Source organism: Prinia subflava, chromosome 10 (genome assembly GCF_021018805.1).
Source record: "Prinia subflava isolate CZ2003 ecotype Zambia chromosome 10, Cam_Psub_1.2, whole genome shotgun sequence".
NCBI classification, from domain to species: Eukaryota; Metazoa; Chordata; class Aves; order Passeriformes; family Cisticolidae; genus Prinia; species Prinia subflava.
In genome coordinates, this window is record NC_086256.1 from 22,058,082 (window position 1) to 22,076,642 (window position 18,561).

Genomic DNA, 18,561 nt, shown 5'->3' on the forward strand with positions numbered 1-18,561 from the left:
AAAATGGCTTGGCTATCACTCTGTGTTTTCTGCAATCAATCAATTTGCTTTACAGGGTCACATATATTCCTGGTTTCATGTCCAAGCTGATACCAAATTTGTATTTCTTGGAGTAATTCAGGAGGCAGTAACTCATTTATCCATATTGCTGAGATGTAGTTTTTGTCATGTGCCAAAAGCTTTTTGATTTTTCTATATGCACTGTGTGAGGGTTCTGTAAGGCAAATATAGCAGTGTAGTGTGTGAGATAAAATGGTTGTCTTTGATCAGACATCACTGATATGGGAGAGCAAGTGATGGTCCATCCCTAATGTACTTGGCAGGGCAGGAATTTTGCTTCTTCCAAATTTACTTAGTACGTATTGCTTGGTAATAATGTACCTGAACTTTTCTAGATTTTTCTAGAAATCAACATTGCTTGTTTCCTAATATAGGAAAATTTCATGTAACGCACAATATTTTTTAACAACTTTAAGTCCCATATCTTCATTTAAAATGAAGAAACCCCTGCACAATGTCTGTTTGGAAGGGGGTGTGGCAAGTTACTTTTTCATTCTTATGGGGAGGGTGTAAAACTTGTGTTTAGTTGCAAAGGTGAATGCTCTTAGTCTTACTCTTTTTGGTTGTTATTTTCAATAGATCACAGCACAGCCTGTCTCCTTTAAATTTCTTTGAACAAGAGACCCAGGGACAGTAAAAGTACTTTGTTTTGAAATCCCTCCCTAAACATTAGTAATGACTGGAGATAGACGTGGTGCCCACTTGCTTCTTCTGCTGCCTTAGTTCTTCCATCCTTGTTCTCATGATTCACTCATTATTACAACTTTGAAGTAAGAAAATTAAGAATAACACAGCTTCTAAAGGCATACAGTTGTTGTTATACTTTACAAGGTCATTCTAAAGACTTATCAGGTAAAAGAAACCCCTGCTTATCTCGTGAAGAGACCAAATAAAGGCTGAACATACTCAATTTATCTGTGCACTGTCTGTGCAATGAACTCTCACCCTGATTAAGGTTTTAGCCTGAAGCATGGCTAATAGCATTGCAGCCAAAAGGACCCTTTCTTTCTGTCTGTAGTAAGCTGAAATGACTTACTGCTCTGTCCTTCAGTGGGACAAATTCTTGAGCAAAAAGGGATTGACCCGCAGCTCTGAAGGAGATGTCAAGTTGTGGCTAGAACTTTTAACCATCTCCCTGCCTGTAAAAGGGGAAGAAGTACTTATTTCCTAGTTCAAGTGCTTTACAGACAGGGAAATCTGAAAGACTGGAGGAAGTTTTGGTTCCAAAACCTGACAAAGTCCTGCTTCTCTACAGTGTATTTGGCTGAGCCTTGTACGTGATCAGTTGGGAGGTCAGTATTTGCACAGTGTTCTCACATTTCAGAAAACCTTGAGGAACCTTTGTCATGTCAGTTTAAAAGTAGAAATAATTGAAAAGAATTCTGTGATGAACTGTACAATCAGCAGATCTCACGTGTGGCTTTGCAGTGCGATGTAGACACGTCAGATTCTCACACTTCAGACTGGCTGCTGAGCTGCTAATGCCTCAGCAATGGCCAGCACCTCAAAGCTGTGGAGTTGCTGTGACGTGACGCCAAGAGGGGCTGACTGAGCTGGACCCACTGACTTCAAATGCGAGTGGTTTTTGTGGGGAGTAGGGAAGATCGTGATGTGTATGTGTGTGTGGTTTTTGTTAAGGGCTGAGTGACTCTTACAGATATGGACTGTACATTTCTTTTCCCGTGTATTAGAAACAAAATTCTGGATTTCTACAAATGATGTGCTCATGATGTGAGCACTGGTATCCTAAAATCATTTGCTAAGTATTATGTGGTTATAGGAAGATGTAATTAAGTTCTGAGCCAATTGATAAGTCCATGAGTAATTTGTGCTAGTTGTGACTGGGAGCATTTTTCAGGCATATGTCCTATAGAAATTACTTCAATTGCAGGTGTTATTACTACAGTTAAAAACAGTTCCTTAGGAAAAGATTCCTCATGGAAGGAAGATGTTTTGATTTTGCCAGTCAGATCTTGGTAATTATGTTTCTGAAGCTGATACAAGAATCACATTTCTGATTGGCAAATGTGCAGTCACAAAGACATACAGATTACAGCTGAGGTGACTGTAACTGAGGCTAGTAATCTGTTGCTTTCCATTTTCCATTTCCCAAAGGTCAGTATTTCAGGTTGTTTGTTGACTCTGTTGTCATTTAGTTTACACTTTACTTTCCATGAGAAAAGTTGTAAGAAAAAATGTCAGAAGAACTCCAAACATCACCTTTGATGCCAGTGTGAGATGGGTACCTTCAATGCCTAAATAATTTTTCAAAATGGGGCATAAACTTTACAGTCAGTTGAAGACAAGGCAGAGACCACTGGTGTGGGTGAGGGAGAGGGGACAGGAGACACTGGGCTGCTGTGCTGTGGCCATGCTGTGGCTTATTTTAAAAGGCAAGTCCCACCTAGAGACCCTGAAGAATCTCAGTGTATTCATATATAGCAGGAAAACCTGGCAAAAATAATTACTGGAAGTTGTTAACATTTTTCTGTACCTGATGTTGTCAATGAAGTTGTCATTTTTGTCTTGTTCCTTTGCTGTCTGCTGAAGTAGGAACTGTTTGAAATTGTGGAGGCAATCAACGAAGGCACACTTGTGAGTAAAGTGTGAGTAAAAGAGTTGAAGGTCCTGGATTGTTAAGACTTGATACAGCTTTGTAAATATGTTTTCTTTTGCCACGTGATTTGTATAAAAGTGGACTTAAGGGATTTTCTGTAGTGACACCTTCATTTGCATATTATCTTTAATGTGACAGGCTCAAGAAGTTAGGGACTGTTCCTTAGTTTCAGTTTTTAAAAATCAAATTTCTTCAATGTATTTTGTTCTTGTTCATTTTTTTTGACTACTGATGCTTGGAAAATACTGTAACTCCCTTCTTCTCCTCTTTTCCATGCCATCCTGCTCTTCTTCCTCCTGCTGCTGGCTGGTACTCCACTTTGATCCCCCAAAGCAGGGAGCTGAAGACCACTGTGCACCCAGATCTTCTGGCAGCAGGGCCTCCCATTCTACTCCATTTTTGGCACTTCATGTATGAAACTGTTAACAGGCAAATTTTAATATGATATACAGAAGTCTTTTTTTGCAAGAAGTTATTTTTTTATGTGAATACTGTTTTTTTAATCAGATGATTTCATCTGTAAAAACCCTTGGGTTGCACGTTTTGGTTCATTTCTTATTTTGTTTCTGAATCACTGTTGTAGTGATTTGGTTGAGTATTAAATATTACATTGATACAAAAACATCACGGGAATTACTGTTGAGTGTTTCTGGAAAATTATTTTAAGTATGTAAGAGACCTTTGTTTTTGAACAATAACATAACTTAGAGAACTAATTTTTTATTGCTGAAAACTACTTAGTCTAACAAAATCCATTCTGCTTATTGCTTAAATGTGTGTTTATAAAGCTGTTCCCTGAGATAATGATAGATAATTTCAGATTTATTAATTACATTCTCATGTTCACGTAAGGAAAAAAATGTGGCACTTGTTTTTTCCAGACAAGTAAGAACAGTCTGCAATAATCTTTGCTTTGCTGCCTTCCTTTTCCTCATTATATTTCTTTCCCACCCTCTTAACTCCTGGCCCCAGTCTCTTCTTTCCCCTCTGCACTGACAGCCTTTTTCCAATGAAATTCTGTACAGCATCACAGAAAATACAACTGGAGGAATCCTGAGCAGTTGTCTAGTCCTTTCCTCTGTCCCAAGCATGACCAACTCTGCCTGGCAGTCTCTTTGTCTATTCTGCTCAGTTCAGCCAACAGGGATGAAGATTCTTCCTCTCTCCAGAACACTGGACTACTTAATTAATCTGTTTCGTTTTATCTTAGCTGTGTTTTCCTGTCTGAAATATTCTGTTGCCATCCAATAGACTTACCTGAGATGATCTTTCTCAGCATGTGTTTGTAATTTCTGTTCCATTACAAAATTTGAAAATGTGCTAGTTACCTTATCTTATGGTATTTTTGTGTGGCATTTATAATCTGCAAAATTGACAATTATGAAGAGTATTTTTAGAGTGTATTTAACTTGTCAGTTTTTGAGAAAGTTACAACTCAGAAAGCTTTCTCTTTTTTTTCATAGTTTAGAATGTACTGCTTCTCTAATCTACTCTGTCATGGAAATAGTACCTTTGTATTTTCTTAGATTTGTTACAGAAGGTAAACTGTGTTAAAGTTGTTTTCCTGAAAATACAGATGACATGCTTTATGATCTTGCCTCTACAGGAATAGGTTTTTGGAGAGAAATTACCTTGAGGATCTGCAGATGTTCTCCTCTTGTCTTAGTGGGTGTCATACTTGCCTGCCTTTGTCTTCTGGAGCAGTTCTAGATGACAACATCTTGAATACTATTTTTTTAAGCATTGCATGTAGCTTGCTTTTCTTTTTGTAATTATACTGCACTCTTTTGGGACCTCAGCAGGGCTTTCCAGGGTTGTCTCTCATCTGGCTTGTACCAAGGGAGATGTCCTTTCCCTTGCTGTAGGATATTTAGCAAAGGAATTTTCAAGTGTTACCGGCAGGTGCTGGGATTTATGTCCTGGATGTGTTTGCACATGTTATCCATGTACACATACAACAGTATATAGAATTATACACATACCACACAGTTTTATGTGTACACTTGACAATTTCCTCTTACTACTACATTTACTTAGAATTGGTGCAAACCATTTGTCCTGAAAATCCTATTAGAAAAAGTGAATGAGGAGAAATTCAGTAGTTCCTCAGCTGACTACAACAACAGCTATTGCTGAGCAGTTCTCATCCTCTCACCCATAAAATCAGCATTAAATTGACCTAACATTGCCAGATCAGACAGGGTATCTGGAAAGTAATCCTCAGGGAAAAGAAAATTCAGTCTTTGTAAACCTGGAGATAGAGTGCATAAAGTTGCAGAATTGGATTATACTTTCTCTTTTTATTTCTGAATCAGTACCCTTTTGTTTCTTCCCTTGCAGCCCTTTTGAGAAGTAGCCCCAAAGATGTGTCAGATGCTTCCTGAGCCTAGCTCCAAAAGCAGAAACCAACAGAATCTTTTGGAAAAAACCCTCCAATCCCAGACTTGGATAATTATCATAAAATCCTGAGGCTTTTTATAGGTGTTAGGGTTTGGTTTCAGAGAGTAAAGGCATAAAAAGAATATAGTGACTTTTCTTTTTGAAGCACAAGTCACATCAGCTTTTCTTACTTAATAAATGTATGGCAAGTACCTACTAAAATAACCAGTTAAAAGCCAGTAATAACAGCTGCAAAACCCAGCTCAAAGCAGTTGGACAAGTCTTGAAGGCATGTAATTTTTGCTGAGTGTAGCACTGAATGTTTTTCTTGGATTGAGTTAGGAATATTTTTTTAATGTTGGCCCTTTTTTATTTTCACAAAGGAGTATTAAAAGCATTGTTCTTCCTGTTTAGATCACATGAATTTAATAATCCTCTCGTGATATAAATATCCTTTCATGATATGAAAGGACATGTTGTTACACATGTAGTTGAGTGAAATGAAATTTACTTTAGATTTGTTTTTACCATTTCAAGTGAGATTGAAGTAGTATGGGAGAGCCTTAGTATGAAGTGAAGATGGCAAATTGAGCAGGACACTAAATTAAAGTTTTAGGATTTTTTCTCTGTCGGAATATCAGGGCACCAAAAGAACTTACTGGAGCTGTTGGTCTTGTTGCCTGCAGATAAAGGGCGGCCCTGTGAAATGTTGTTAGCTCTGTTGGCACCTCATTGATGTGTAAATTTTACCCATGTTTTGACCCCAAACCCAAAGTTTTGCTTAATTCTTGTACTTCACTCATGACTGTGACCTTTTAAAATAATACCTGGAGGTTTTGCTGTTGTGATCTGCTTCCTATATTGAAGCCTGGCAGTTATATTTGCTCTAAGGACAGTGAAGGAAAGAAATCACATTTCTGTCTGATTTCAGAAACCCCGGTGATTTTGTTACTGTGTTGCTAAAGCATTCACTGTACTAAATGTTTCTCATGTAGCTGTACTTCACATCTGCCAAAATCATCTGCCTGGCTTCATTGCTGGGAAGGGCCGGTGCTGCCAAGCTCCTGGCTGGCGATGCTCCAGCAGCCCGGCCTCACTGCGGAGCAGTCCCCTCACCTCCTCGCAGGCCACAACACTGGGCTTTGCAATAGCAGCAGTATAAATGGTGCTGCAAGACTTGGGAAGCTGGGAACAAGAAATGGGTAATAAGAAATGGAACTAGAGGCAGCTGGTAGCCAGCTTGTATTGCACGAGCTGTAGCAAATGCTTGGTGCTGGAGTGCTGCTGCATGAAGCAGTCCTGCTTTCTTCTCACCACAACTCCCTATTCCCCAGTTTTTCTTCCTTTTTTTCTGGCGCAAACCCAATGGTTTTGGGGAACTGATCTAGTTGAGGCTGACCTGCAAAGTTTCAGACAACTGGTTTGATCTCGGTCAGTTCCCTCATCTGGCTCGGTGCAGCTGAGACACTTTGCGCCAGCAGGAGACAGACAGGGCTACAGCTTCCCCAACAAGTACCTGGTCGTGGGAGTGTAGAGGGATTGCTCTTTCGCAGAGAAATTCGTGCTTGAAATATTTGTGGACATATGGCATTAGATTTACAAGCTCTGTTCAAGTATTTTTTGGATTCTGCAAGTTTTCAGTGCTTTTTAGCAAGAAATTTATGGATTACTTAACATTGACTATTTGACATGTTACCATACTTGCTACTCCTTGGATTTGTCAGGGATCACTGTTGATTGTGTAATTGCTTTCTTTTTTATGATGCTAATTTAGAATGAAAACAAGAGCTCTCTTACAGGATAGTCAAACTCCTCTATTTGTTTGCAATTTAAATATACACAAAATAGATTGAGGAAAAAAGTTCTCTGTTCTAAGTACCTGTATTTATTTGCTCTTATATTCTTATAAGCATCTTATATTCTTATAAGCATCTTATCTCATTTTGTATTTGCCTTCAAAAGTTCTTGCTCCCCATAGTAATAGAGGAAGATTCCTCTGGCAAAATAAACACATTTTATTAAATAATGGCTGCAAAATTCCTTCCTGGATGTTCTTAGGAGTAAAAACGAGCTTGTCCAACAAGTAGAGTCAAATAGCTCAATTTTTATTGAAACTCTCACTTAGATTTGAGTTGGATACAAATTAGGTCTAAATTGCATTGAATTGATTAACAAGTTGAATTTTGTAACACGTTTGAAATGTCTGTTGTTGTGTTGGTTTAAATCTGGCCTGGGGTGAAGGAGGAATGCGGACTTCAGTGTCCAGCTCCTGGTGGCTGGGCCCACAGCAATGTACACGTGCAACAGCTCCGTGCTGAATAGTTGGATTTGAGGTCAGCAGCTGGAATGACAACACCAGCAGTGGCATTTCCCTTCTCATTAAATTTCCAGTTTGCACCAGCAAACATATGTGGGACCTGAAGAAGAGTAGAAACCTCTGTATTTTGCCAAAAATGCAGAACCCTGTGGTTCTGATGTCAAAGCTAGCAATGAGAAGGAAGTTTCTGAGCTATCTCACGGTGCTGGTGTTAGACCCTGAAGTGGAAACCTGAATAGTTGCCCAGACATTGGCTCCTTGGGAGACAGGAATCCAGCAGCTCCTGAGGCAGACGAGAGGTGGCAGGTCCCATCAGGCAGTGTCTCCTGCACTTGCTGTTGTGTTTCTCCCTCATTTTCCTGCCCTCGGGCACCCCGAGCTGCTGCTGGCTGCGTGGTCAGTGGTGAGAGGATCTGCCTGGCCGTGGCTGGGGCACGAGCAGGAATTAGAGAGCTGTGCCTCTGCTCCAGGCCTTGGCACTGCCCCGGGTGTCTCTTGCAGGAAGATGGATAATTTCACTTTTAGCAGATGGACTAACACCGCTGCTAATCTGTTGTTTAGAAGCCTGTGAGGATTAGTGGGTGTTTGTGCCCATGTAACAGTAGCACCTCAAAAAGGGTTTGCATCAAAAGAGATTTAAAGCTTTGAGGGAGGCAGGATGAAGATCATAATTTGTGTTTTATTGAAAGGTTATGGTTCCCATCATTGTGATAGAGGCTTTCAAAACAGTATTAAGTGGAGACTAATATGTAGCCTAAATAACAGGGATTATTTTTATAATTAGCAGTTTACTTGAGGTTAATGAAAACTTTGAGGTATTATTGAAATGCTGGTTTTAAATGGCTCTGAACAGAAAATACTGAAACATGCTAGCTCTTCTAAACTCTTCCTTGAGAATGCTGGTAATGTTGGCATTATCCTTAAAATCACAAAGGATGTTTTTCTGTACTTTTATAATGGCCTTCTTTTCCCCTTATAATTTTCTGTTCTTTTTCCTTGGAAAAGAGGCTTTCTATCTCTTTATCTCTTAGTTGAATTAAAAAGTGAAAATTATATGTGCTTAAAGAATGAGGTATTCCAGGAATAAAGAATTTAATGTGAAAAGAGTTCGGTAGATTATAACCTGCTGCCATATGTAAAACAATAAACATACAGTTTCATAAATATGAAATAAGTCTTTTTAATAATCCAGTACCTTCCTTAGTTTTTAGATACGTTTTTGCACTTGCCTCAAATCTTGACGCTAAGCTGACCCTCTCTTTAATATTAATGTACTCTGACTGTAATACTCTGTTCCTTTGCCTCTGATTAATGCTGTCTGTCAATTATTTACAGATCCAGTGGTACTGTGGAAGTTCCCGGAGGACTTTGGAGACCAGGTTGGAAACATGAGATTGAACTTTTTTTTTTATGTTAGAATAATAATAAAAAAGCTCTTCTATTCAGCTGTGGAGAGGCAGATGCTAATGATAGCAGGGTGGAAGTCTTCACCCAACTGGTGGCTTGGTGATTAGATTGCCTCTGTGACAGGAATATGCAATAGCAGTTGTAGAGCACGGAATGTCGTGCTAAATCTCTGTATCACCTTATTTTTCATACAGAGTATTTTATCAGGTGGTCCTGTTGGACGTGTTGGGTTTTTATCTGTTTTGGGATTGAAAATGTGGAAAAAAAATATCAATAAAACTTTGCCAAACACTGTTGCTATAAAAAACCACCAGAACAAAAAAGTTGAAGAGCTATTCATGTATGTCCTCTTAATGTCAGAACAAGTTCATTCCATTCCTTTAATCCTTTTCAATGCAAGATTTTAGATAGTTATTTAATAATATTTTAGAGATACCCTAGTTATTTGCTTGGGGAAAAAATCTTTAGACCCTTATAAGAGGCTGATCTAAAGTTACTGATTCTGAAAGCATGAAAATCCTATATTCTATCTATAATTAATCCTCAAAGGAAAGTTTATACATACAGGACTGATGGATTATTTCACTGTTTGTAGTGACAGCAAGCTATTAATTAGTGTATTGGTTTTTTTGCCCCATGACTATTTTATGAAAGTTATTAATATTAAATTTTAATGAAATTACTAAATTTTATTATTTCAGCAACTTCTACAAGAGTTTCTTAGATGGAAGTATTTTTACTTTCATAAAACAAAATACATAAAGCAACTAAACAGAATAAATATCTCTGTCTCAGTGGCTTCTTTGCTTCTTGTTTTTATACTAATATTGAGGCAAATGTATTCTTCATTGGTAATATCAGCACAATGGATGATCTGGAAGTGTTGTTGTACAGTAGATGTTGATAAATTGTTGTTTTTTTTTTTTTAAATCAATAATACAAGAGTCTATAAAGACAGCTATAAGGTGATTCATGATGAAAGGAATAAATATAAAAACATGAAAAGCAGGATTTCTGGTTAGGGAATAGCATCAGTCAGAAATGTGCAGCCTGTAAAACAGTGACAAATGAGCAAAGTGTGCTGTTATATGTTCTCAGCTAGGCATTCAGCAAGTTTTGGTAATTATCCTGGCTGCAGAATGATCATCTTCATTGTCATTTAAATTCTTTTTTTCTAGTTTGTTTTTGTTCTTTTTTGCCAAGAAAGACTTGGTCTTAAAAAAAAAAAAAAAAAAAAAAAGGAAGGGGAAATTATGTATGAAGAAAAATGGGAGCTTATTCAGCAAGTCGAAGGTTATTCAAAGAACAGCTGGTGTAGAAAAATGATTAGAAGATGAAGCCCACTAAAGACTGGAGGGGAATCATACAAAGATGCAATGGATATACCTAATCTATAAACACCAGAGGCCTCAGGCAGCGCTCTGCCTTGGCTCTGAAAAACCTGTGCCTGCACATTGTGTCTCAGCCGTGTGGGGAATCTGGTGTGGCAGGTAATTTGCCTGTGTTCCTGGAAAACTGCATATTTTAATCCTTCTCCTTGCAAGGGAAATTTTCCTGTTAGAACCACTGGATTTAAACAGAATATATAGCAGCTTCTAAAGGAAACCCCTGAGCCAAGTCATGAAGTGAAATCAGCAGAAGCCTTCTCTGCACATGTGAGTGTGCATGTTGAACTGGGTAGGTTTGGATTGGAGACCTGAGTTGGCACCAGATTTAATTTCTTTAAAACCCAAAAACTCACTAAAACCATCAGGGCTAATTTCCATGAAAGTTCTGGGGAGAATGTTAAAAAAAAAAAAAAAAAAAAAAAAGGGGTAAAAAGAAAAGAAGAATATTCTCTGTCCTGTTTTTCAGTCATTTCTATTTTAAATGTAAAATGTGTGAGTTAGTTTTTGGATGTATCCCAAAGAATCATCTTTCCTAAAATTGAAGGGCTGTCTGTTTGCACAGTGATGTGATAACAGTGGGCAAAATATTTTCCTCTCTTCCTGAATTTTTCTACAGTTTATCATGTCACCTTTTTGTTGCTTTCACAATGCAAAGAAAACTTGTCTAAGCCATTCTGACATTTTCCTCCTCTCTTTTGCATTTGTCATCTAAGTATGTCTGAACTTCCCAGTGCTTACTCATGTCTAATCTTCAGTTTATCTTCTGCCCTGCCATTTTTTTTGATGCTGGTCAACTTTCTTTTGGTATACTTTTTTGCTTAAATATTGACTTTCCAAATTCATGTTTTGCAAAACATCTCATCTGTTGTGGACGGGATGTAGAAACTGCAGTTGGTCAGGAGGAAGACAAGACCGGGGATTTGTCATAATCACTCACAGTCTGTCAAGTAAAGGAAATACTAAGGCACGGTTTTGGTACCACAAAAGAATTTGCAAGATTCATTGTTGATTTCCTTATCTGACAAGACTGCAGGGAAACCACTTATTTTCTCTCTCCTAATTCCTCAGATGCCAGAACAAGAAGGAAAAGAGAACAACATAGAATGGGGAAGGAAAAAAAGTAATGCTTCAAGGCAGGAAATGAAAAATACTTCTGTTTGCCAGGAGTGTTTCAGAAAGTGTTTTTCTTTTTTTTTTGGTTGTTGTTTTTGTTTTGTTTTGTTGGTTTTTTTTTTTTTTGAGGTGGGAGTAATTCTTTTTTTAATAACATTCAAAACTACCAATGAAAAATGAGCTCATGCTGGTTAGAATTCAAAGTACAAAGAGCCACACTACCATTTCAAAGAAAGTATTTATTAAAAAGTGCCTCAAAAGCCAGAAGAAATACTCTGTTTCAGACATCATAGAGTTACAAGTTTCTGTTGTACTGGCATTAGCGCTATAAAAATGAGTTTGACAATGCTGAAAATGTTGTGAATAATCTCAACAGTGTGGGAAAAATGTGAAGATTTCTGATTTGAGCATATATAGGTCTTCTGTGATTATCCTCACATGCTCAAATTTGGATGAAGAATGAGTTGTAGCCATTTAATAGGCTATGTATTTAAGGATATTTTGGATGTATATTCCTAGAGGCACTGTCTTGTAGTATGTTCAAATATCCCCTGTACGCAAAAAAATCTTATGGTGAAAGATATGTATGTTTTGAATCTTGAAATTTCTATTTTGTTTGTTCACACTGGTTAAACTAGAGTTTAATTTCAGCCTTACAAGCCCATTTTTAAATGGAAGTCTATGGAAAAAATATTAATGCTGTGATACCTGGAAAAAATCCACTTATGTTTTAGAAGAAAGTATTTTTCTAAGGGCTTTTGAAAAGCAACCCAAATGAAAACAACACCTTGGCTTCCAAACTGAAGTACTTGATGAATGTTGAAGAGGAAAATGCAGATTTGTGCAGAAGTTAACGTTGCCTGGCAGAGCTGCGATCTGCTGGCACTGGCTCGTCTCCTCGTGGCTGTGCAGTCAGTAGCAAAGCCCTGTTGGTGTCACAGGTGTCCAGAGGTCTCCACTATGGCTCTGCTCATGCCTGGTCAGCAAATAAAAACACTGGCACTCCCACCAACTTCACTGGGTTGAAACATTCCTGGGAAAAGTGTTAGCACAAGGAAGGAGGAGAGCACAGTGCTGATAGCACCAGCAGTGGGTGGTGCCCCTGCGAGAGGGGCTGCTGATTTCTGTGGTGTCTTAACCTTCGAGGCATGTAAGGTCCAACATTTCTTACTCAGTTAGTAATTACAGGTATGCTGGGTATTATTTTTAGCTATGTAGGAATTCACAGGTAACTTTTAAAAAGTAGCTTTTTAATCTGATGGCCTGTTGACCCACAGTGATTTCTACCTGTAGTATCTGGGGTCCATTGAACAGTTCTCATTCTCTGCCCGTCTAATCACATCATATTTTCTAGCTTCAGCCTGCAGCTTCTGTGCTGGTGAAAACATCTCACCAGGAAGATGACACAAATGGCTAATACCAGGAGATGGTCTTACCAGAAGCCACTTTAGTAATAAATATGACAAGGGGTTATTAACTGAAGATGTGGGTTAAGAAGGAATTCAGATTCTGCATTAGACTGTTGGTTGTGTTGCAGATTTCATTCTATCTCCTCTTGCTAAGACAAGCAGTCTAAATCTGCTTTCCCATGTCAGGCTTTTCCCAAACCCTGAGATGAGTAATGAGTAAGGGATATGGCATCCCATGTGAGGAATCTCTGCTGTTTTCTCTGAAGTTAGGGTAATGCTCTTTATGTTATTATCTCATATTTTACATAACATCTGGGCTTTAGTTTTACTGTATCACATTATGCAGAACTCACCACTGAATTGTGAGCTTTGTATCCTATAGTGACCCAAACTAAAGTCTGATACTATAATGTAGATCTATCTGGTTCATGTGAAAAATATTTGTACATACAAAGATATATAGGTGCATGCAGAGCTGTTTAAAGGATAAATCCTCAGAAGTACCGATGTGTTTGTCTTCCCGCACCAGAGCTCCAATCACACACTTGACTTTCAGTGTACGTTTTAACTACTGAAAGTTAAGCCTGGCTTAAGTGAGCATCTGATTGGAGACAAAAGGCTCAGTTTCTTTCAGGATGGAATATTTAATTGCATGGATTGTGGCAGCAAATACATAAATGAGGTCACCATGAAAAAGATTTTATTTTTTTCTTTAACTATTTAAATAATAGCACAAGTTGGGTTTTTTTGGTGGGTTTGTTTGGTTTTTTTAATATTCTCAAGAAGCAAGCTAAAACCTGTTCTCTGGGTCAAACTAATGCGTGGAAGCCAGCAGTGAGATTTTGTGTTCCTCTGTGCTCTCCTAAGAGAGCAGCAGGAGCCCAGGAGGACGAGGCTGTTTACACTCGCTCCAAGGCTGCAGGCGTGCTGTTAGGGGATGCATCTCACCAGCCTTCTGCATGGGATGGCTTTGTTCTTGTATTCTGATGAGGCATTACATTCATGTTTCAAATGTTTATGCTAACTAGATAGGTGCTTGCTTGGTGGGATTGTTTTTGTCAGGAAATCTTAAAAAGGGGTTGGGGATTTTGCTTGTTTGTGTATTTAATAAGTGTGATTAATATTAGGTGCAATTGTATGTGAAAGGAGGAATCAATCTAACGAGATGAATAGTTTTCAGTACTGTTTTTGTCTAAATGTTGCACATTATATTTAGTTAAGGGATATTTTGGAAAGAAATTAGCCCTGCTGAGATGATGGCAACGTGGCAATTTTGTACATTGCAAGGGAACTTTATCTGGTTGAGATGAAGTGATTGTCTGACACTTGGCATTTGGAAGAAATATGCTTTTATTGAAAAATACTGTGTGTGTAAGACAGCAATGCTTTTTGTCTATGCAAATCCCAGCTGATGGATGGTCAGCAGGAAAACATTCAGAGGTGTACTTACAGCTGCTAACTGCACTGTGTGAACAGAAAAGATCTGTTCAGTCCTGATAAATATTCTGTGGAACAACTGTCCATGTAGATGTGCTGGGAACACCAGAATCACCGAGACCCTTACGTCATTCAAGATGTGAATATTCTAAGATGCTGTCTCAACCTTTTCTTTTAATTCATCCCCAAAGAGACAGAATACATCTTTGAGTCTTTTATTATTTTTAATTTTTAAAATTATAAGAGGCCAACACAAAAACTTGGTATTTCCTTGAAATTATGAGGACAGGTGGGCAACATGAAGTATGCTTGTTCTCAGAATTGTGGCAGTTTTGTTTTATAGAGCTTTTAAGTTAAAAATGTTGAACTTGATCAGCATATGGTACTAGCTAACCTCATCTCTACCAGCTCTTTTGTTGTCTTGTTACCGATACAGGTCTTAATGACAGTTGTAAGCCATAGCTCTGGATGCAGGGGTTAGTCCACCCTGGGGAGGAGAGAGAGGACCAGCAGTGTGGATTATGGAAATATGAATTGATCTAAAAAGCAGCTCTCTTGTAACAGAATGGGACTCAAAGAAAGACTGGGGAGAAGCTGGTGAAAAGACGATGGAATATGATGTGAAAATGATCATTTGAATGCTTTTCTTTTCATTCCCAGCTGCTGTGTTCTGGTGAAAAGGCACACATTTGTATATCTTAAGGCTGGGTGAAAAAGGGCCAGATGAATGGAATTACTTGTTAGATATGTTTTCATTTTGAGTCAAATAAATTATGTGCATTTTAATAGACTGTCTGCATTTGTTAGCCATTTTTTAAAATCATACAGCTGGGATATTGGGGGGCTACATTTTGTAGATGTAGTTTTTTCTCTGTTTGCTGAAATAAATACAGAATTACTATTTGACTGTCCTTCAGATATTCTGTATTAGCCTATTGAAAATAACTGTTACTGATTTGGCTTATTTCAGAGCCAAATCAGATTCCAGCCTACAGTGGTGTGCCAAACCAAAAAAGAAAAAATTATCTGATGGCTGAAGTAGTGATGACAATCATTTGGAACACCTTCCAGAAAGACTGCCAAATTGTCATATGTGATGTCGTTGTTGACTGACCTCAGCTGCCCTCAGAATATTCCCTAATGTCGAATGTCCCCTAACTTCTTATTCTGGGATACTTTGTACTTTCTCATCCACTTCCTTAATATCCTTCTTCCACTTCGCTCTTCAATTTGTTGCCTCTATTTTAACATTGTTTTTGTGTCTCAGGCTTATTCTGCTGCAGTTCTAGGAATATCCTCCTATACTTTCTATATTAAGTACTGGATGTAATATTCCTGAACCCTGTGTTTTGTTCGTGGCTCTTCATTTGCCTTTCTTCATGATAGTTTTCTGCAGAACTGGGAGAGTCTTTGAGGTACATTGTTTCATTGTTACAGGTATTTGAAGTGTCACTTCAAATATTTTTCTGATATTTTGTTAAATAAAACAATCTTTTACATATTGCCTATGATAGGAAATGGCTTGGGATCAAACTGCATAATCTACATGTGATGAAATCAAGGAACCAAGTAAAGAACAAGACTTGATGGCACTAAGATCAGGAACAAGAGCAGCAAGAACAATGCAAAGGTGATTAGTGGGCTGCAGCTGGAGGGATCCAGGCTGCTTGGTTTGGGAGCAGGAATAAGGGAAGGTGAAGCAGTTCCAGGCACGTGGTCAGGAAGGGAAATGTGTTAATCCATCAGAATATAATGATTTCTGGTGCTTGTTACTTGTGTAAAAGTTTTAAAGGCATTTTGAACTACCTGGCTGGTAGACTCTGCTTGCTTCTCTAAGCAGAGGTGTTCTGGCTTTTGTGTGTGTTTCTCTGTGTGCAGTCATTAATAAATGTACACTTGATAATGAAAGATCCACATATGAGAAATCATCTGTCTCTGAGGGTACAGTGCACGCTTCTGTCTGCCCTTTATCCTTCACAAGACACTAATGAGTAGAGAAAATTTACTGGGCCAGTGAACACTTAGTGCACCCATTCTTGAATTTTAAACTAAATTTTGGAAGAGAGAAGACTTCTTTCAGTTGATAGAGAAATCCTACAGTAGGAACAGGATTTCTATTAATATTTCAGTAAGTGTCGTGGATGCTAGATTTAGATTTATGAGTGTCTTCTCTGAGCATGGGCAGTTTCATTCTTCTGGTCAAAGTGAGGGAGCTGAAAATCTTGGCTGTAGCTGCTTGTGCTGCCTGGCTTGCTGGTGAAAGCTGCCTCCCTCTTGTCTTAGCTGTTCAGAGTTGGCTTACGCTGTACCAGAGGTCGAAGCTGAGCTGATTCAGTGGTGAGGTGGCTGACTGGTGCTCACATGCAGCAACACCAGCCTGCAGTTGTTGCAGAGTAATTGGTGACAATAAAGCTGCCAGAGGCTTTGAGCAGGGAGCTGGAAGGTCTGGACAGGCTCAGCCATAGGTAAATGCATATTGCATATCTTTTTGGGAAAAAGACACCCAGTTGTATGTCCACTGCACTTTATTTTTTGGGATAATCATCTGTCTGCATTGGGTAATGCTAGGGGCAAGTTAACACTTTAAATTTATGCTTCTTCCCTTTCTGTCTTTGGTCTTTCATCTGGAGTTGTTTCATCTTCCTTTCGGTTTTCAACACACTTGATAATATCTCAATTTAGTACTGAAAAACTGTTACTGCAAGCAATTCTTACTGACCTGCATTATGATGAGGCTTAGAATATAACCTCTGCTGAGTGTAAAACAAGAAATGAGTGTTTCCTGTATAAAAATATCACAAATAATTTTATTTAAGGAATTATAATCTTAGCAGGTTCCTTAGAAGCTGATTTCCTTTGTCAGTTCCTTTTCGTTTGGCTGTAGATTCTTGCAGCCCAACAAACTCAGCCCCCACGTGTCACTGGTTTCAGTACCCTGTACAAGGTGCTGTGGTTCCCTGACTTCCCCCGCTGCTGACGCAGCCATGGGAGCCAGCATTGTCCCACAGGGGACTATGAGCCCAGACAAGGGTCTGGCTTTTGGACTGCCTCACCTTGTTTATCTGCAGAAATCACTCTCTGCCACAGATGCTTTCTCTCAGCGTGGCACTCCGGTTGTTCCTTAGTATGCATGATGCTCAATTTTCTGACTGCTTCTGAGTTTCTGAACTGCCAGTGAAATCGGGATTTCTTCATGGACTGTGCTGTGCAGTCATTTTATGAAATACCCAGTGGGAAGCTGTGATTCTCCAGAGCATCAGCTGCTGTTACAGGACAGTTTCACTGCCCAGCCTGAGCAGGAGCAGCATGCAGAGCTAGTGCTGACCTCTCTATGTACACCAGCACTGGGCATTTACTGGACAGGCCAGTGTTCACTAAAAGCTTTGTAGACAAGGAATGGCATCCTACTATTCACAGCCACTCTCTGTTTCTGGACTTAACTAACTAATGCAGTACTTAGTGAGGGGAAAAAAAAATTGGAATATATTTGGAACAAAATATGCTTGGAATTAAAATCAATTTGAAATGTATGAAGTCGCATCCAGAGTATTTTGTCATGCTTGAAATGTTAAGATTTTTTCAGTATATTTCATTTTCATGCAAATGCTGACACTCATTATCTGTAGTGTTCTTTTATAGTTCATTTTCCTTTTATAAATAGCCTTTCTTGGTGGCTGAGAAGGAAATCTTGCAAATGCCTTTTGACCAGAGTGTCAACTACACTCTGCTTATGATATTCTTTGATAATGTTTTGCAGACATTTCTGAGGAAGGAACTGAGAAAAGAAATCAGCTTCTAAGAAACCTGCTTGGATTATAAACTCCGAAATAGAATTATTTGTGCAATCTTCACTTTAAAGTGATATATTGAATAGGTAGAGTTGGGTTTATTGCAAATAGGCTCAGTTCTGTCCCTTGCTATCAGAATCTTCAAAGGTGGAATGAAAAAAATAATAGGTAAAACAAATAATTAGGAACCAGTTTTTCAATTTGCAGTTCTTTTACAATAATTATTTTGTCACCAGTGGGGAAACAGCATCTGAACAGGATGTGCAGGAGGTTCTCAGCACTTCTGCCAGAGTTGTATCTTAACTGCTGTTGAAGAGGTCTTGAGTGAAACAAGTATTGCTGCCCCCTTAGCTGTACAGGATGATTAAGATTTTAACCTGACCTTCAGACTTACATATTTTGATTTAGAAAATGATGTCTCTTGTAATTCTAGTAAAGAGAACTTCTCTGTTGAGTTCCCAGATAGTGTTCGAGACACAGAAAGTATTTATTAATAAAAAGCCACTTTTCCCCTACTGCATGGTGATAGAAAGTTGTGTCCCATACACTGGTGCCTTTTTCTTCCTTTTTTTTGGCTACAAAATGTAATTAATCTTCTTAAACGTAGTAAATACTCTACCACCTTAAAAGTTAACTATTGCTCACA

At 38.5% G+C, this 18,561-nt stretch overlaps 1 protein-coding gene across 3 annotated transcripts in view; it reads left to right on the forward strand.

The window, feature by feature from the left end:
• Window positions 1-18,561, forward strand: part of DENND1B (DENN domain containing 1B) — a 152,735-nt gene that overhangs the window by 32,478 nt on the left and 101,696 nt on the right. For all 3 annotated transcript variants that reach the window (XM_063407695.1, XM_063407693.1, XM_063407696.1), the window contains exon 3: window positions 8,709-8,752. In XM_063407695.1, coding sequence (XP_063263765.1) covers window positions 8,709-8,752 — 44 coding nt within the window. The remainder of the gene's footprint in view (window positions 1-8,708; window positions 8,753-18,561) is intronic.